Source organism: Colias croceus, chromosome 7, assembly GCF_905220415.1.
Source record: "Colias croceus chromosome 7, ilColCroc2.1".
NCBI lineage: Eukaryota > Metazoa > Arthropoda > Insecta > Lepidoptera > Pieridae > Colias > Colias croceus.
Genome location: NC_059543.1, coordinates 1,468,793 through 1,490,829, shown reverse-complemented (window position 1 = coordinate 1,490,829; position 22,037 = coordinate 1,468,793). Strand labels below are relative to the sequence as shown.

At 36.4% G+C, this 22,037-nt stretch overlaps 1 protein-coding gene across 3 annotated transcripts in view; it reads left to right on the top strand.

Annotated features, from left to right (window-relative positions):
- Nucleotides 1-22,037, top strand: part of LOC123693377 — a 106,932-nt gene that overhangs the window by 77,863 nt on the left and 7,032 nt on the right. For all 3 annotated transcript variants that reach the window (XM_045638450.1, XM_045638449.1, XM_045638451.1), the window contains exons 4-5: nt 16,670-16,779; nt 17,750-21,907. In XM_045638450.1, coding sequence (XP_045494406.1) covers nt 16,670-16,779; nt 17,750-21,907 — 4,268 coding nt within the window. The remainder of the gene's footprint in view (nt 1-16,669; nt 16,780-17,749; nt 21,908-22,037) is intronic.

Genomic DNA, 22,037 nt, shown 5'->3' with positions numbered 1-22,037 from the left:
TTTTCGTCATATTTAAGTGTTGATATTTCGTAAAGAATTTTGTGCTCCACATATTACAAAAGTTGTGTTCACTAACCGTCACATCCTTTCATTAAGGATTCATTATTTAATATAAAGCAATTTTGTTGTACTAACACGATTTATAACTCAAGAACGGATGGACTTATTTGTATTAATTTTAATTTGTTTGTCTGTCTGGATTACAATAACTACACTAAGGGCCGATTTTTCAATGCCCAGATAAACAGCTAGATAGACTTTATTCTTCAGTTAACAAAATATTCAATTTTTCAACAGACGAATAGGACTTATCTATCGAATAACTACGTTATTTGACGAATAAATCTATCTGCCGCTCCAACGGCCAGATAGCGTGCTATTCGACGAATAGGCGTTTGATTTGACAACTGACGCGTCAAATTTGGGATATTTTCGTTTGTAATAACATAGAGCATAGAATTATTAACAATTAAGCCTCTTTCTATATAATTATTTATTATCAATTAAAATTATATTGAAATTGATGTTTTTGGTAGTATTGATGACCATGCCATTGAAAATTTGCCGAACGCTGGCTTTATGTCGTTTCCATCGTAAAATATATTTAAATTTAAAGACAAATTTAATCAAAACTCTTTACTCGAATCAAAACAACAATCAACAATCATAGAACACAAGCAAACTTAAAATGCACTCCTGACGTGTGTCATAATGACGATTGTTGACTAATTGCAAGAGTTGACTCTATCCCGCTCTAACCTGACTTATTTAATATGTTTGTTTCGTCACTCCGAGAGCAGAGCTGCCAATATGGAAATATTTGGTCAGATAGTTATTCATCAAATAAATCACGATTGAAAAATAGGCGAGCCGTTTTGAGTTAGATAAACAATTGAATAAATCTATTCGAGGGGTAGTTATTAGACTGTTTATCTCGGGATTGAAAAATCGGCCCTAATATATGTTACACTAATTGACAGTTTATTTGATAACTGCAGTAAAATATTTTAAACTAATTGACAGTTTGCTATATAGATTTTAATAGTTGTTATGGTTAAACAAAATTTCTTTATAATATTCGAAGTGCATTGAAATAATAATAGTTTTTAACGTAAAGCGAAAGCGATAACTACCCGCAATCGCAAAAAATCCCTAACGATCCTGTAAAATCTAATCGTCTATAAAAATAAAAATGAAGCTAGTTTGAACTGAGCGACTGTATTACAAAGTGCTTGTTTTGCTGCTTTTGTAACAAAGCGTAGTCTTTGTTGATAAGTGGCGATGGGAGGGGGAGGGTTGTAAGGGGAGGGTGGGGAGGGCGCTGTCCGGCGGGTAACAACCCTGTTAATAGAGTTGCAAGGAACACTATTCGTTTAAATAGACTTTGTTGTGTGAACTATGTAGGTTTTTGTACAGGTGATTCGCATTTTTGTTACTCTTTAACTGACTTCAAAAGGAGAAGGTTTGCAATTCGGCCGGTATATTTTTTGCCGTGATTTCTAAACCGAATTACATTCTTTTTACACGCTTTATATTAGCTTCACCTGTATGTTTGTATGTTTGTAACCGACTTCTTTGGGCGCGATTTCGACCCACTTTAAACGGCCAGATTTCGTTCAAACTTTGTAGATTGATTGAGGACCGATGACAATACACTAATTTGATAAAATTTTCTATTTTTTAGTTCGGTTTTCTATAAAAAGCGTGTTTTTTAGTTTTTTTAAACTATTATTATTAGCTATTAGGTAGTATCTAATCTGTGCTATAAGTTAATGTTATTTTTAATATTTGATTGAGCTTTTAACTATTCTAGTAGGTGAGGGTTGCTCGCTATTATATGTAATGTAAAGCGATAGATTTTTCGGGTAAGTATTGAAATTTTTTAATCGTACAGTTTTTTGGAAGGATTAATAAAAAGGAATATCGTCATCATCCGTTTTAATCATGGAGCAAAACTGAAATTCGAAAAATATCTGCAGCTATTGACTATTGTAGAAATTCGAAAAATAAATACTACAGCTATTGACTATTGTATGTAGATACGGCTTTAATTTTTTTTAACGTTACCTGAAAATCCTGTAATATTTTTTTTTTCAATTTAAAAATGTTCCGGCTTTTTGAAGGGATGTTTATTTGGCCGTCATTGCTGTTTTTTATTTTGTGTATATTTTTTTCCTTTTGGGGTTGTAAGTGATTATTCTCTACTCTTAGTTAGTATAGCTCATATTTTTTAATCGACACAAAAAGCACATGAAACGTAATTAATCTATACCAATATTATAAAGCTGAAGAGTTTGTTTGTTTGTTTGAACGCGCTGATCTCGGGAACTACTGGTCCAATTTGAAAAAGTCTTTCGGTGTTTGATAGCTCATTTATCGAGGAAGGCTATAGGCTATATATCATCACGCTACGACCAACGGGAGAGGAGTCACGGGGGTGAAACCGCGCGGAGCAGCTAGTTTATCATATGAGTGGATAGATAGTTGGAAAGTGATCTGTTTATAATCAAAGAAAGGACAGATTAAAAAGAGCAGTCTAAAATATTCTTCAAAACATCCTCTTAAATCGGTAAACGGTTTAAGTATACAATAACAAAATACATTTAACATAATAATGCTAGTCAAAACATCATTTAGTGCCACAAAGCCAGCCGCCCGCCTCCCCAGGGCCGCCTACAAGAACAAACGTAATCTTGTTAGAAAATAATGCTATGATAGGAAAGTATTTATCCAGATCGTCGGGTCAATGAACCCCATTTGTCAAATTGTGTGTTGACCCTGTTCGGTTTGTTGTGACTGGTGTTTCTAATTGGTGATAATTAAGGTGATATTTAAATGTGGTGGAAAATACCATAGTTGATTGTTCCTTTTTGCGTACCTTTATTGTTCACTAGCTATGCCCCGCGGTTTTACCCGCATTGCTCAGCTCCTGTTGGTCTTAGCGTGATGATATACATATAGCCTATAGCCTTCCTTGATGAATGGGAACATGAATTTTTCAAGCATTCAACACAAACAAATCGGACCAGTAATTCCTCAGATTAGCGGCGTTCAAACACACAAACAAAGAAACTCTTCAGCTTTATAATATTAGTAATTTTTTTTTTCATAATCTATTGTTCTATATGGGAAATCCCAGAAATCGGGAGATGCAAGGAATTGGGGGAAATGCTTTGATGATTTTTTATAAAGGAATGTGATGGGCACATTTAAATTATAACATTTATACATAAGGAAAGATAGAATAAGTAAAATATTCCGACAGCTTCGAATGTCGCAAATTGAATAAATTTATTTTTCCTCTCAAATGTTTCCCATCTTTTTTGAATAAAGTATGACGGATTTATTGCTACATCGCGAGATTTCAATTATAAATAAGAATATGTAAATTGTATACCATTGAATGCTGACAAAGAAATGCTAACATCAAAGTTATCTATTGAAAAATAAGGATTTATATGGACGTCTAGACTCTTAGACTGCAGTCGAGGTGAGTCGTTTAAAATTTTTCTTGAGAGCTCAGCAAATACATTTATCATTGTCGACTCGTTGAATCAAAGTAAATACTTTGTAAGTTATGTTCAGTTTTGTGATGTTCCACTTGAAGTGAAGAGGTATGGGGAGGTAGGTATCACTTGTGCAGTTTCTCACTTCAAGTTTAAGAATACATTGTTTATGTATAGAATACAATACTCGTCAAGAATACACAACATAAAAATAGTACTTATTATGCAAGAAAATTATGAAATAAATACAATGTTTACTTTTTCTCTTTTTCGAATTTTTTTGAATTATATTTTGTTTCAACAAATTAAACAATTTTCATACTCGTTTCTAATTAAGAAGCTCATCGATATTCATTAAAATATCAAATATGTAATTATATACTAATTATTTATTAATTGCATTGCGACTCACATAATTCAAAGTAAATTTGGTTATGCTTCTTAACGAATTACAGAAATAAAAAAATCTAACTTATAAAGTTTCCGCATAGTCACTATAAATAAACCATTATAAGTTTATTTTCCAAGTGACTCCCCCAAATTGGGAGCTCCGAGCCGCTCAGTGCGTGAGTGCCTTCATCATTGTGCACCGTAACAATATAGTATTCATGGCTACAAAGTACTATTATACGAAACAGGCTATTATTCGATACCGAAGAGGTTATAAGTCCATATTCTGAACGTAGTAGGGACCCTTAGCCTCTTGCTATTGAGTCGCTTTTTTGGTCTGTTGACATTTCATTTCGCAGTGTAACTGGGCCATCTTACGACGGTACTGATTACCCAATTTGTTATGGAATAAACTTTGCGTTAAAAAAAATGTGTGCGTGTATAGTGTACACACGTAAGAAGTGAAACTTCTTTATGACCTTATTTTTCAAAAAATAATTTACTACTTATATATTATGCAACTTTACAGAAATACGTCAAATCTCGCGTGGTAGGGATAAGAAAAGATGACGCGTAACGGAACAATGTCACGCGTAACGAAAAAATGTTACACTAAATTTTTTTCCAACCCCGATAAAGAAGTTTCACTAAGACTATGTGTCACTTTCTAGCCTAATCCACTATAATTTAGCTCGATACATAAAAGCTGATACTCCATGAGATTGCGTTTTAAGCCCTAATTCTTCTTTGGGTCACCAACAAGCATTTTCATCTAATGCTTGTTTTTGACCCAAAGGTTAGTTATAAATTGTAATTCGTGTTGTAAGTATGATTGTGGATTGTGGACATATCCTAGAGAGCTTTATTGGCAACATTCTCATATGAACTTTTCCTCATATATGATTATATGTATGACTTGGGGAGCTAAGAATAGTTCAAGTGGCATCTCAATTGCATGTTTCCAGCTTGAAGCCCGATGTGGCTTTTCAATAGCCTCTCTCCAACGATTGTTAGGATGCAATAGGGCAAGATACAATTGCGAATAGATAGGAGTTATAAATTGTGACGTTCGGTGGCATATAACTATGGGAGGAGGTGACCCCGAATAATAGTAGAAAAGGTGGGAGTTTCATTGTTTCATTCGGTAACTAATACGTAGTCATTTGTCTGTTTATAAGCGACTTCCTAAAACAAAAGAAGCATTTCTATGTTCGTCTTTTTGTATTTTTTTATAATCAATTACATTTGTATATGTGTTCTCGCTTATAATATCTGAATGAAGAAATAAATTCAAAAGAGATACGAAGAGTGATAATTAACAATTAAAATCTTGTTAACCGAAAAGAAATTAGTTAGAGAACAAAGCGTAAACGTTCTGAAGACATCAGAGATCGGCCGGAGGCGCAGCGCGGGACACTTAACGATGATAAAGCGAATCGAAGTGTCCGCAAGCCGCAGCATTGCGTAATTACCATCAAGGAAGGCGGCGGGCGGCTCGAAACGCCGGCAGAGGGAACAAAAGCGTGCCCGTAACTCGAAACAATCGAGAATCGCTGCGAAGCGAGCGGTCGCGCACCCCGGCGACTATTGATCTCCTGCCCGCCCCGCGCCCCGCCGCCTAGACACCTATCCCCCCACAGCCCCCCCGCGAGCCCCCTCCCAGCTCCTACTGTGAACGTTTTAATTGCAAATCTGCTGGATAATGCGCAAATAGATAAGATTATACGCGGTAATTATGCGATTGAATTTGCCGCCCTTTTCGATTCGTTATGGGCAAGCGATTTTTTTTAATGGATTTCTATGGTTGTGCTGGGAGGTTTCAAGGCTGTTTATACAGTTGTTGGTTTCCTTTTAGATGGGGTAAGGTTTAACCGCTAATTTGTTTCGAGGGTGCGAGCGATTTAAGTCACTGTTTTGTTTCGCAAAGTATGATTTATGTATGGTTTTTCGGGTAAAGCTCAGTCAAGACTTTTTAAATCTTACTAGGTATAATGTTTTGTGATTTTACGAATGATAAAATGTTAACTGGTTATGTATTGGCACCATTATAATAGAGAGTGTCAACATTGCAACTTTTTTGGTTTGTAAATAAAAAGATCAAATAGATATCGCGCAATCTTAACATCAGAATAAGTAACTTTCGAACAAATTCTCGCAAAGATTCCTTTCATTTACGATAAAAGGAAACGTTTTAATAGATTTTTATCGTTTTAATTTGAATTCTTGATATTAACTCGTCAAAGAAATAACTCCATTGTCCGTCGCGGCGGCCGACCTTCATGAATAAGAAATAAACTTTTTGAGGTCGCAATGTAAAGGAAAATATGTTAAAAGATAGTATCGTTTACATTATTCCATTCAAATTGGTACAAATGTTTTTTATTTGTTAATTTTGTATGTTTAAGGAGTGATTCAATTACGTACGTCAGAATTAAATGAAATTTAAATCAAATGATTTGAGATTTATGGAATATTAACCCTAGAAAGATAATCATATTGAGTAGTACGGGAAAGATAGTCATGCGTCAAATTTACGCATGTTTTTTAGTTAGCTCTAAGTCGAGGTATATTATTTTTTTTCTATAAATTGTAAGTTATTATATATTTACAGTTATATTAGAATAATTCATACTACAAATAATTTATTTATAATTATTTTTATACATACAAATAAATGAAAACATTAAATGTCTGCTTTAAATCTAGAATTCTTGTAATACGTTTTATTTCTAATAAAAACTTATTTTTACCACAATTATCAGACTTTTTTATATGTTATATATATGTTGTACATATAGCAATATGAAAAATTTATGAGAAATAACTTTAGCACATATCAAAGTATGCTCACGACATATAACTATGTTAGATTTTTTGCAGGACGCATTTGCCTTTCGTCATATTTCAGAAGGACAAAAAGAATAGTAAATACTTTTTTTTACTGAAGACCTCCTCAGTAGTTTCTTACGATGTACCAGATACTTCATTTGGCAATAAATTGGTGATATTATCAAGCAAATATGTTCTCAAAGCTGGTGATTCTAAACGCCCACACATAAACAAATAAGGCAGTTCCATGTTTCTATATTTTATGTTTTTTTGACTCAGATGTTTTCGTGCTTTGTTGTTAACATCGTGGCTATAAATTTAATATGCAATATGCAGACAATTTTAATGATTCCATAAAATAAAGCCATTGGCCATCTCATTGTCTTCCTACTATAGGACATCAGAGAACACATTCGGTCTAATGCATCTACTGCGCTTTTTGCTTGAATGTAATATATCATCTTTGCTTTATACCTCATCAGGAAAAGCTTCTTCTGTGTCACTTTGCTCGTCATCTTCAATTTCGTGGTCCTCCTACTTCACTATCGGTAGCTTCACAGGGACCCTCGACGCTTTGCATAAGAGCGGCCAGTATACTATATTCTTCCAATTTTCTATCCCCAAATGTTTTCTATATTTGCTTCAATATGTATGAAAATAGTTTTTAAACATAAGTCACAATATACAGTAATAATAAGCCAAAAAATATTCAAACTACTATAGAAGTCAAAATCTTAAAAGTCACGGTAAAGATAATCATGCGTAATTTTGACTCACGTAGTCGTTATATTTCAAAATCGGTTACATTAAATGTATTGACACGTATACCATAGGGTAGCTCTCAGTTACTTATGAAATGTCCTAAACGCACAGCTATGGATTCGCGACATTTAAAAAGATATAGCTATATTTCGAAAACGCAGGAGTCAATTTGACGCAGACTATCTTTCTAGGGTTAAAGGAGGGTAGAGCTACATTGTTATTCGTAATAAGTAATAACTGCTGGTATTGGACATTTTAGATTGCTTTCATTTGTTACTTTGTTTCTCATGAGACTCATGGAAGTAATTGTGGATTAAAGAATTGATTGCTTCGAAGTCTTTACCTAAGTGTATTATCATATTAAAATTGTAAAATACTAAGCTAATACTTATTTCATTATATAACGAAATCCATTTATGATGCGTTGTTGTATAATTGTATATTAGAAAAGTTAAATGGCATTATGTATTACATAAACAACCTCAATAAATACCGATACGAAGCTACAGATAAAATAATTGCTTCATAAATAAATCAATTAGTTCATTGCTGTTGCATAATGCATTCCTTTGATTTTATTAGATATACTTACAGGCTTTAATGTATCCTCGCCTAGACAGTTTATAATATCGCCTATAGTAATTATATAATGCTGAAAAGTTTTGTTTGTTTGATTCAACAGGCTAAGCTCAGAAACTACAGGTACGATTTGAAAAAATATTTTAGTATATTATTGTCCTTTCTCGAGGAAGGCTGTATGCTGTAAAACATGGGTGTATAAGACCAATAGGAGTAAAGCAATGTGGGTAAAACCGCGAGTCACAGCTAATCTTAAATAAACTTCGATAGATCTAGTATTTTCTAATTAAATTTGAGTCTAGATAACAAAAAAATGTGTGCGTACACACGTAAGAAGTGAAACTTTTTTATGACCTTATTTTTAAAAAAATAATTTACTATATGCAACTTTACAGAAATACGTCGAATCACGCGTGGTAGGGATAAGAAAAAGATGGCGCGTAACGGATAAATGTCACGCGTACGGTCTAACGAAAAAATGTTACACTAAATTTTTTTCCAACCCCGATAAAGAAGTTTCACTTCAAAAATTGGAATACGTGTACCTACGTAATATTTTTATCAAATTCAGTTATTTATAACAATAGAGTATAAGTACTTAATGGAATAAGGCTTACATAATATACACACCGGCACAATTAGCGGAACAGAAAAAAAAGTGAGACTATGAGATAATAACGCATATATTTGACGAAAATGTAATTAGATACAAAATAACAAGTTGATTAACATCTTTTAACAACGACTTTGAAAAGTTTTCGTTATTTTTTATTGAAAAATAAAGAAATTTGAAATAAGTGAAATTTTAAGATGATTATAAACCATCACAAAAAAATAAAAAAAGTGATTATTAAATGATTTGACAATAAAATTAAAGCAAAATTAATAACGAATGTTTCCCCCTCTTGCTCTGATTACGGTTTCCAATCGTCTGGGCTTGCTACAGATTATGTTATCGATGATTTCTTGAGGCAACCGCTCCCACTCCTCAAGTAATGCGTTTCCAAGTTCGTTCAGATTGTTGGGGGGTGGCATTCTAGATTTAACCCTTCTTTTTAGCAAGTCCCAGACATGCTTTATCGGATTCATATCGGGGGAATTTGCTGGCCACTGCATCACCGGTATACCTACGTGGCTCAGATATGCCTGTACCGATTGTGCACTATGAGCACGAGCATTATCTTGCATTAGAATAAAGTAGTCACCAATAAATGGGGCAAATGGTACAACATGTTCATCTTAAATGTCTCTGATGTATCTATCTGCTGTCATGGTCCCTCCTGTGACTATCACTAACTCCGTGCGAGCTCTCAAACATATCCCTCCCCGAACCATAATCGAGCCGCCACCATAAGCCACTGTGTGTTCAAAATTAGACTATATTTGGCGTTCTCCTCTGTGTCTCCATATTCGCAGTTACCCATTGATCTGTTTTAAAAGAACTCTGCACTCATCAGTAAAGAGAACCTGCTGCCATTCGTTCAAATCCCAGACGATGTTCTCGCGTATCGGTTTCTGTTCCGCTAATTGTGCCGGTGTGTGTATTTTAAAAGTATATCAGAATAGAAGTTTATGTAATAGTGTTTATGTATTAGGGCTGCCAGCTGATTGGATAATAAAACATGAAATTTCTAAAGAAATAGACCTAGCTAAGAAAACATAATCTCAGTAAAAAAAATACAAATCCAAATCTTATTTTGTTAGTTTAGTTAATTGTTGACGAAATAGTTATGAATTTAGAAAATAAGTAAACGTCTGTAAAATGCTACAAATCTTTCTTAATCTTTGCATTATGGGCTTCAAATTAAGCCTTTACACAGCAGTACTCATAGAGCGAAGCAAAAGCGCTCATCTAACACCTACTCGACATTATAATAAAAAGATAAACTTGCCAGCTTGAAACAGAAGCTGATAGAATTTTAAATTATAAACGGGCGGGTATTAATGGCTGACGTCTCGGGCACAATGGAGATTGTGCATTGTCTGCTATTACATTCGTCTAGAGGAGATCTAGAGGCGCGCGGTCGGTCGCCCGACGACCTTTCTCTCAGTCTTAGGACATGGCCGACTGCGAGTTAGTTACTGTCTTGTACGTAGAATACAATAATTGTCGTTTCATTTGTATTCTTAATTTGCGTATTTCTGTGCATTTACATCAAACGAGCGAAAGCAAACTCTAACTTCACTAATTATTTTCGAAAAGATTCTATGTAACGTTCTAATACTGAACAATACTGAATACTAGTTTTCGTCCACACTAAAAAATCACGAAAGAATGCTCTAGCTTATGTTCGTTTGATGTAAATGTACCGTTAAAGAAACAAACAAAGAAAGCTAATACGTTCAAATATTATAATCGTAAACACAACTACAGATAATTTTTCCCTTACAACTAATACATTTTTAAATGTAATAACTGAAAGTTTAATCAATAATCATCTGGTATTTGTGATTAGTATAATATCGCCGTGTATTATAAACTTTTGGGTTACAAATTGAATGACTCGACTGATGTTATCGTTTAGAGAATTACCGCGGTTTTATGTCTTTAATTTGTATCGTGTTTTGTTTTGGTTTTATTATGTTTTTATTTTTTATTGGTTAAGTGTAATTCTTTTGTTCGGGCTTCGGGGATTATCCGACCGGATAATCATGTTTAGGTTCGCTTTATAATTTGGTAATTCGAAACGAATTGTTCTTTTAGTATGTTTATTGATCTATGTTTAAGTTTGAGGATTCCGAGCTGATTATAAACTCAAACTCAAACTAGTGTATTTACTATTTACTACTAGATAATATATTAGTAATAAATAATAATTCATTCAAAATATTTTTTTCAACATTCTGGGTGATATAGATATAATAATATATCTCCAGACGATTTAGGGTCACAACAAAATACAAATCACATCTTTACCTATTCATAACCAAACATGTCTGTGTCAATATGTCCATGTGTGCGTGCACTAACGCTAGTCCATTGTTAGGTAACCTGCTTTCTCCCAAGTGGATCTCTCGCTTGCCTCACCATGTAGGTCAAGTGTTGGCTTATTGGTAGCAGAGATTGAACGAACACGGGAAATGTTAGCTAAAGTGACCGTTATAAATTTATAAAGAATAGAAAAAATTCGATCACGAGGCGGGACTTGAACCCGCATCCTTCGCGCCATTCCGGGGCGGATGCCTAACCAACTCAGCCACTCGTGACCCGCCTGAGCAATCGAACTTATTCTATCCTTTCAGTTTTTTTTATGTGTCTTAAGGGACACACCGCGAGCCATCTATTGAGATGATTTAACAACCATCTCAACCAATATGAAGCACTTTTCAGTGAATACAATATTGTAACGATGGAACACGACCTTTTCTTGAATTTATATTTTTTGGTTTTTTATGGCATTCAAATGCTTTATAAATATAAATTTATAAAGAATAGAAAAAATTCGATCACGAGGCGGGACTTGAACCCGCATCCTTCGCGCCATTCCGGGGCGGATGCCTAACCAACTCAGCCACTCGTGACCCGCCTGAGCAATCGAACTTATTCTATCCTTTCAGTTTTTTTTATGTGTCTTAAGGGACACACCGCGAGCCATCTATTGAGATGATTTAACAACCATCTCAACCAATATGAAGCACTTTTCAGTGAATACAATATTGTAACGATGGAACACGACCTTTTCTTGAATTTATATTTTTTGGTTTTTTATGGCATTCAAATGCTTTATAAATATAAATTTATAAAGAATAGAAAAAATTCGATCACGAGGCGGGACTTGAACCCGCATCCTTCGCGCCATTCCGGGGCGGATGCCTAACCAACTCAGCCACTCGTGACCCGCCTGAGCAATCGAACTTATTCTATCCTTTCAGTTTTTTTTATGTGTCTTAAGGGACACACCGCGAGCCATCTATTGAGATGATTTAACAACCATCTCAACCAATATGAAGCACTTTTCAGTGAATACAATATTGTAACGATGGAACACGACCTTTTCTTGAATTTATATTTTTTGGTTTTTTATGGCATTCAAATGCTTTATAAATATAAATTTATAAAGAATAGAAAAAATTCGATCACGAGGCGGGACTTGAACCCGCATCCTTCGCGCCATTCCGGGGCGGATGCCTAACCAACTCAGCCACTCGTGACCCGCCTGAGCAATCGAACTTATTCTATCCTTTCAGTTTTTTTTTATGTGTCTTAAGGGACACACCGCGAGCCATCTATTGAGATGATTTAACAACCATCTCAACCTTTAAACTTTATAAATTTATATTTATAAAGCATTTGAATGCCATAAAAAACCAAAAAATATAAATTCAAGAAAAGGTCGTGTTCCATCGTTACAATATTGTATTCACTGAAAAGTGCTTCATATTGGTTGAGATGGTTGTTAAATCATCTCAATAGATGGCTCGCGGTGTGTCCCTTAAGACACATAAAAAAAACTGAAAGGATAGAATAAGTTCGATTGCTCAGGCGGGTCACGAGTGGCTGAGTTGGTTAGGCATCCGCCCCGGAATGGCGCGAAGGATGCGGGTTCAAGTCCCGCCTCGTGATCGAATTTTTTCTATTCTTTATAAATTTATATTTATAAAGCATTTGAATGCCATAAAAAACCAAAAAATATAAATTCAAGAAAAGGTCGTGTTCCATCGTTACAATATTGTATTCACTGAAAAGTGCTTCATATTGGTTGAGATGGTTGTTAAATCATCTCAATAGATGGCTCGCGGTGTGTCCCTTAAGACACATAAAAAAAAACTGAAAGGATAGAATAAGTTCGATTGCTCAGGCGGGTCACGAGTGGCTGAGTTGGTTAGGCATCCGCCCCGGAATGGCGCGAAGGATGCGGGTTCAAGTCCCGCCTCGTGATCGAATTTTTTCTATTCTTTATAAATTTATATTTATAAAGCATTTGAATGCCATAAAAAACCAAAAAATATAAATTCAAGAAAAGGTCGTGTTCCATCGTTACAATATTGTATTCACTGAAAAGTGCTTCATATTGGTTGAGATGGTTGTTAAATCATCTCAATAGATGGCTCGCGGTGTGTCCCTTAAGACACATAAAAAAAACTGAAAGGATAGAATAAGTTCGATTGCTCAGGCGGGTCACGAGTGGCTGAGTTGGTTAGGCATCCGCCCCGGAATGGCGCGAAGGATGCGGGTTCAAGTCCCGCCTCGTGATCGAATTTTTTCTATTCTTTATAAATTTATATTTATAAAGCATTTGAATGCCATAAAAAACCAAAAAATATAAATTCAAGAAAAGGTCGTGTTCCATCGTTACAATATTGTATTCACTGAAAAGTGCTTCATATTGGTTGAGATGGTTGTTAAATCATCTCAATAGATGGCTCGCGGTGTGTCCCTTAAGACACATAAAAAAAAAACTGAAAGGATAGAATAAGTTCGATTGCTCAGGCGGGTCACGAGTGGCTGAGTTGGTTAGGCATCCGCCCCGGAATGGCGCGAAGGATGCGGGTTCAAGTCCCGCCTCGTGATCGAATTTTTTCTATTCTTTATAAATTTATATTTATAAAGCATTTGAATGCCATAAAAAACCAAAAAATATAAATTCAAGAAAAGGTCGTGTTCCATCGTTACAATATTGTATTCACTGAAAAGTGCTTCATATTGGTTGAGATGGTTGTTAAATCATCTCAATAGATGGCTCGCGGTGTGTCCCTTAAGACACATAAAAAAAAAACTGAAAGGATAGAATAAGTTCGATTGCTCAGGCGGGTCACGAGTGGCTGAGTTGGTTAGGCATCCGCCCCGGAATGGCGCGAAGGATGCGGGTTCAAGTCCCGCCTCGTGATCGAATTTTTTCTATGCTTTATAAATTTATATTTATAAAGCATTTGAATGCCATAAAAAACCAAAAAATATAAATTCAAGAAAAGGTCGTGTTCCATCGTTACAATATTGTATTCACTGAAAAGTGCTTCATATTGGTTGAGATGGTTGTTAAATCATCTCAATAGATGGCTCGCGGTGTGTCCCTTAAGACACATAAAAAAAAACTGAAAGGATAGAATAAGTTCGATTGCTCAGGCGGGTCACGAGTGGCTGAGTTGGTTAGGCATCCGCCCCGGAATGGCGCGAAGGATGCGGGTTCAAGTCCCGCCTCGTGATCGAATTTTTTCTATTCTTTATAAATTTATATTTATAAAGCATTTGAATGCCATAAAAAACCAAAAAATATAAATTCAAGAAAAGGTCGTGTTCCATCGTTACAATATTGTATTCACTGAAAAGTGCTTCATATTGGTTGAGATGGTTGTTAAATCATCTCAATAGATGGCTCGCGGTGTGTCCCTTAAGACACATAAAAAAAAACTGAAAGGATAGAATAAGTTCGATTGCTCAGGCGGGTCACGAGTGGCTGAGTTGGTTAGGCATCCGCCCCGGAATGGCGCGAAGGATGCGGGTTCAAGTCCCGCCTCGTGATCGAATTTTTTCTATTCTTTATAAATTTATATTTATAAAGCATTTGAATGCCATAAAAAACCAAAAAATATAAATTCAAGAAAAGGTCGTGTTCCATCGTTACAATATTGTATTCACTGAAAAGTGCTTCATATTGGTTGAGATGGTTGTTAAATCATCTCAATAGATGGCTCGCGGTGTGTCCCTTAAGACACATAAAAAAAAAACTGAAAGGATAGAATAAGTTCGATTGCTCAGGCGGGTCACGAGTGGCTGAGTTGGTTAGGCATCCGCCCCGGAATGGCGCGAAGGATGCGGGTTCAAGTCCCGCCTCGTGATCGAATTTTTTCTATTCTTTATAAATATAAATTTATAAAGCATTTGAATGCCATAAAAAACCAAAAAATATAAATTCAAGAAAAGGTCGTGTTCCATCGTTACAATATTGTATTCACTGAAAAGTGCTTCATATTGGTTGAGATGGTTGTTAAATCATCTCAATAGATGGCTCGCGGTGTGTCCCTTAAGACACATAAAAAAAAACTGAAAGGATAGAATAAGTTCGATTGCTCAGGCGGGTCACGAGTGGCTGAGTTGGTTAGGCATCCGCCCCGGAATGGCGCGAAGGATGCGGGTTCAAGTCCCGCCTCGTGATCGAATTTTTTCTATTCTTTATAAATTTATATTTATAAAGCATTTGAATGCCATAAAAAACCAAAAAATATAAATTAAAGTGACCGTTAATAATTGATTATAGACTTTATGTGTCGGTTATGTAAAGGTCATTTTTCGATGGCGCTTGTGATAGAACGTTTGGGATTAGCGAATGCTAATTGATTTTAGGCTTTATGGCAGGGTGATTAAAAGGTCATTTTGCGATTTCGGGCATGTTAGGATGTTTTGGGTTAGTAGGCGTTATTTGAATACGGACCTTATTCATAAGTGATTAAAAGTTCATTTTACAAGAGCTAATGTGTTACGACGTTTGGGATTAGTGAATGTTTATTGAACATAAGCTTTATTGATTAGTGATTGAAAGGTCATTTTACAACACCTAGTATAGAAGTACGTTTTGGATTAGTGAATGTCAATTGAATAAAGACTTTATTCGTAAAGTATTTAGAACCGTTTTTCAATAGCCGTATATTTTTTTAATTAAATAATTATTGATTCTGAACAAAACACACCATAAATTATTTTGTTGAACTTATTAATAGACTGAATTACTTTCTAATTGAATTAGATTGTGAAGAAGTTTGTGTTGGATGTTTGTTAAAAATTAAATTGATTAACGCTAATTGTTTTGAAGTTAAAGCTAACTTTTGAGTTTAAATGATTAATTTAATTATGGTTTAAAGCCTTGAAACTTGTACAGATAATCTGTTTTCTCTGTTTATCAGCGGCTTGCAGAGATCGAATTAAAAAATCATCAAAATCATCAAATCTTTCTTTCTTTTCTTTCCTAAAGAAAGAAAAAAAGCTAAAAATTATTATAGTGTTAAGGAATATTTGAACGATAATGACATTAATGTATGAGTTTTAATATAATTTAATTGTAATTTTGTATGTATTTTGTAATTTATTATCTTTTTTTTTTTGTTTTTTGTTGATTGAATGTATTAATGTGTACCTATATTATTGATAATTTTATTTATTTGTACTTTCAAAAATTTTTGCACGCCATTTATCATATATGTGATATAAATATTGTATATTAACACCTTTGTATGACCATATACGTGCAAATAAACAGATTTGATTTGATTTGATTTGATTTCCTATCTTGTAAACGTAGGCTAATTAACTGTTAACTTTTCGTGTCAATTTATGAATTACTAGGTTTCCGTCCGCGGCTTCGCCCGCGCAGTCATAGAAAACCCGCATAGTTCCCGTTCCCGCGGGATTTCCGGGATTGCGTCATTTTCCCTGGATAAAAAGTAGCCTATGTCCTTTCTTGGGTATCTAAACCAAATTTCATGAAAATTGGTTTAGTAGTTTAGGCGTGATTGAGTAACAGAAAGACAGACAGAGTTACTTTCGCATTTATAATATTAGTATGGATGTGGTGTTTCTTCTGTATGCATGTATGTTTATTTGTTTCTATCAAAAACTGGTTTTAAAAAAACTGTTAATTAACACACAACACGAATGCATTACATTACAGGCGCAGTGGACCCCGCCAAAAAGAAGATGAAGAAGCGTGCTGGACTCGCGCCCAACATGAGCGTCTCGCAGATGATGGTGCAGAGGGAGAGGCCGCTCAATGAATTCAAGGTATTAATCATTTGATAACTTTGTGACACCAGTCGTCATACATTGTTGACAAATTCAGTGTGGATTGAGACGTTTTAATAACTTCAAGAAAAAAGCCTATACCCACCTCAAAAGCCTTCTTCCACCTCAAAACCGGCAATACGTTCCCTAATGCTGTGAACTGTCATGGGCGGCGACCATCACCTACCATCAAGTGGGTCGCCTGCTCCATTGCCGGGGTTGCAATAAAAAAAAACTTTGTGGATAAGAGACATTGAGATCGAGATGCAAAGGATACATGTATTTTCTTAGATGATTATTGAACGAATTTCTTTTTTCAGTTCGTTTAGATTGATTAATATTTGGATCCTTTATAGAAGATGGCAAGGCGCATTTTTGACTTGCAATATGTTACTTTGATAATAATTTATTAACAAGAAAAATTTTCAAATATAAATATGTACTTTATTGAGAGAGTAAGTAATTAGTTTGGAACGGAAAAGTTAATTCTCTCATAGTCTGACACCAGTAGACCAGAAAAGTATTCGATCTATGTTTTATAAAAATAACATTAAATAAAAAAAACATAGTTTGAACCTACACACTTATAGTAAACAAACTCGAAGGACAAAATAGTATATTAAATACAGTTAAATGTGTTAGGGTGCAGCGCATTACGTATTCATGGCCGCGATAAGAGCTGAGACGGTGCCAGCAGCGGTGCCTGCGGCGATCCTTTATTTTTATTACACATACATGAATTCTTGTGAATCGTTTATGTTCCATTTACATGTGATATGTACTTGTTTGTCACAATGTGCTGTAGTTGGTAGCCAAATACGTTGATGTTGAAAGGCCAGCTCAATCATGAAATGTTTTATCGATCAATGGTGATCTCAATGTTTTGATTAAGACGTACTTTACCAAGTGATAAGGGTAGAAATATTGTTGTATAATGTTGATATACTTAAAGGTATGTTTCTCTTTTCAGTCCCTGGAGGATCAGAAAAGAACAGCATCGCCGGGTTCGATAGTTCAACGTCCAATGAATCAGGCCTGTGTACCTTATCCTCAACAAAATATGCTTAACGTTGTGGATGAGACAAAACAAGAAACTCATATACAAAGAAGTTCACACTATCTTACAGTTAGCAGTGGATGGATATCCCAGCATCCAGATAATATGGAGGTCAATCAGAAATTAAATCAGCCAATGCCTAACCCCGCTCTTAATGTTGGCCTACCCGTACTAGGTACGAATGGACAAATTATAGGCGTCAATACAAGTTTCAACAAACAAGCGAATGTTAAAAATGCAATGAATGTGATGCCACAAAATGTAGTTGAACCAGAACGCAAAGAGGAAGAGAAAGAAGTGCTAGCAAAACAAATGAAGGAAGAGTCTCAAATATACTGCGGTTTGAACCAACCGCTTACACCCGAAGTGATGCAAAAGATCAACGAACAGCAGCAAATCTTCATACAAAGAAATCAGAAACAGATTGAAGTCATGAAGGGATACAAAACACAGATGGCGGATAACGTCAATCAAAATAAGCAACTTGTTCAGAACCAGTACTTGCCACAGAATCAGCTGGTGATACAGAACGGGACCGTCGTGAAAACTAATTCAGCAAAAACACCGCCGTGGCAAGTTAAGAGAACTGAAACGAGCACTCCGAATTCTTTGACGAGTGCAAGTCCAAAGTTGCAAAAGTTGGATAATATGGATTATGAAATGAATAATGACGAACCACCTCCAACGGCACAATTTGCTAATGATCAATCATCTATTAATCAAGGCATGTGTTCCAGAGTACCTCCCTTACCACAGCATTACAACATGATGGGCCAACAGTGGCCGAATATGGATCTCAACAAAAAGAAAGGCAAAGGTACTAAGACACCCAAAAAGAAAAACAACCAACTAGAAAACAAACAAATGGTATATGGTAATAACGGCATGAAATTCTTGCAAGAACAAAAGAAAACCTGTGATGATGTTATGGGAAATAATGTTCCGTCGTTTATGGACGATCCTAGCGGATATTTGGCACAACAGACGGCGTTATTAAATAATACAATTTCAAGACAAGTGGGCCCTAACGCTACATTCGAAGGTCATCCGTACGAACCTTCAACTAGCTCTTACAATCCGCAGGGACAAGATAAAGTACCAACATGTAAATCTATGAAGCAATATGAGCCAATCAATGTTTTTAGAAACAATATAAATTCTTCTCCATCACCTAATACGCCAGATAGCAGTGTAGTGCCAGATAAAGTTCAAGAACACATGATGCCGCAGTGTTACAAAGGCTGCAATGTGCCGTTTAAAAATACAGACGGAACAGAGAACCAAATGAGGACTAAATATCATAAAAATATCTATCACGATATGGATACATCCACATCGAGCCCGAAACATTTCGACGAGAGTCCTGTGACATCGTCAACGTTCATCGAAAGGAATGTTATTTCGAACGAGAACTGTGGTCCGATTCAAGCTGGTATCGTTAGCACTAGTAATGTGTCGCCAACAGAAACACTGCAGCCTCCAGAACCTTCGCCGACTCTTTCGAACAGTTCTCGGAGTACGGATACTCCTCACAGTGGCAGCAGCAGTTCACACCAGAATTGTACATTCCCGATGCCAAGTCCAGCGTATTCGAACCCTGGCTCGTGCAGAGATAACTTCAACAGCAATCCGCCAACTCCAAACAGTCAAGCATATCCATATAATTCTCCAGGACCACCCAACCAAATATCTGGCACTCAAATGATGCATTTCATATCAAATCACAATGTAAATAAGAATCTAATGGAAGTAGATAACATATCAATGGTTGGAGTTAAGCCCAGTCTGCGACAGGAGATGATGAAGCTAGAATCGAAGAAAAGGTATGAAAATACGATGCCTGGATATTGCCCGCCGCCACACTTGGGTGGTGGACCGCCTTATTCGTTGATACAAACGAATTACATACAAACATATATCACAACTATGGCGAGTTTCTCAGTAATTAGAGATACTGTGACGTCAGTGCTTGCTGGCAAAGCGAACACAGCCACTACATCAATTAATGCATCACAAGCTAACTTTATTCGACCACCACCGCCTCCTAGCGTTAATTTAGCCACTACGTATGCTATACCGAATAACCAACCAGATCCGTTTATAAATTCCGTAAATCTGCCTACGAGCTATCCTCTACATATCGCGGGCACAACAGCTCAGAATATGATCTCTAAATCACCGCTAGAAATGGTTCAAAACGTGATAAGCAGTTTGCCTTCTAAACCGGAAACTAGTAATGCTCAAAGCACGTCGTTAACACAGATTGGAAAGAGGACAACGCCAGGACAGATACTTATATCTTCTACTGGGCAGATAATCGTGACTAGTAACCATATGCCACCGCCTCCGCCTAAAAATACAACAGCCATGTCCCAAATTGGCTCGAATGCGGTTACAAATGTTACTTCTTCAGTAACACAAGTAGTGCCGGCGGTGGGCGGTGTACAACCCATGGTAAATCAACCTACTGTTGTGGTCAATACTCTGCAAACGCCATTCGTTATACAACCACCAATGATGGCTGTCGATGGCCAAGTCGTTCAACAAAATACTGTACTTCCTCAGATTGTAGCAGGCGGACTTGTATCTGGACAATCGTCCACCGAAACGTCTAGACAAATCGAAGTTAAAAATGGCCAAAGTTTCGTACAGGGTGTAGCCATGCTGTCGCCTGAAAGCATTAAAAAGAGGAGCAAGAAAAAGAAGAGCCAAACGGCGAATATTACAAACGTTTTACAAATAGCTGCGCCGCAACAGAATCCCAACAACATTATGGTACATTCTTCGCCACAGCATAACACTAGTCCACAATTTTCCCCACGCGGTTTCCAGCTGTCGCCCACAAACAATATATCACCAACACCAATGTTACAAGCGCTAACTATAGTCCCTGGAAAGTCGGGAACACCCGCACATATCGTTATGAACGGTCAGGGAAACACAAGCAACTTTGGATCACAACAAATCATCACAAATACGTCTCCATCACAACAAATTAATTTATTACAACCAGTCAATTTAATAAACAATGCAAGTAATGTAATGTCGAATTTCCCCGCATTCCAGCAGTTTATCGTACCAAATCTAGGTGGAATGGTCATGACTGCAGATGGAACGACCATAATACAAGATAATGCAACAGGAATGCCGATGCAGTTGCAACTGCAGACGGTCAATGGACAGAATGTCCTCACACCGGTTCAAAATCCGGGTGTTTTCACAGCGGGCACTAATAGCGGCGTTGTCATTCGACAGAACCAACAAGGAAAGATTATCCAATCCCAACATAGTCCTGGAGCGCAATTTTTATCACCAAACAGTCAAGTGATGGTTAATAGTCCGAATTTTAACGGGCAACTGAGTCCTTTACTCGCGAATCTCAGCCCGACAAATGTGACGTTTAACCAGAATCCTCAAGTGAGATCAGGGAATGTTCAAGCGCAGGAGTTTATCCAGACTAATCAGATTGGTCAAACGTTAATGGTTCCGTTATCGCCTAAACAGGTGTCTATACCATCAGCGTCGAATAACAGGAGCAATTCGACATTTGTGCAACAGAACACTACTATAGTACAACAGCAAACTACCCTAGTCTCGAATTCGAATAACACGCAAATCACGACTAACTTACAAGGCGGTAATTCGTCCCGTTTCAACATCGACCAGAACGTTCTCCTCAACAAACAGACAAATCAAAAGAGGAATTTCATACAGATGCAAGAGAACGTAGAAGATAAAGAACGGAACTTAGTCATAGAGGAGAAGGTGGAAAATTCGGAAAGTTACGCGAAATTCATGAACGAGTTCAGTCCCCTGCTCAATCAGGAGGGTTTCGGGTCGCACGTGCGGCACTCTGTTTCTACCCAGACTTTACTTAACCAGCCCAGGGGAGGAAAGTCCCCTAACCAGGGTGTGTCTGGCAGTAGTCCACCAGACACGACGACGCACAGTCCCCTGGGCGCGTCTGAAGCGGCCAGCCCGAGGATATACGGCAGCCGCTGTGTGTCCACGCAGGGGAATTACGCGGACACGACTACTAAGTCCCCGGAGCCGGCTGATGTTAATTCCTCGGTGAGTTTTTGTTTATTATGCATTTGATAGTTTAAATTTAAAGTTTTCACGATTCTTTACCTTCCTTGTTTTCATATTTATAAATTAAATGATAATGTACATCAGCAAAGATAACAGTTAAATATCAATT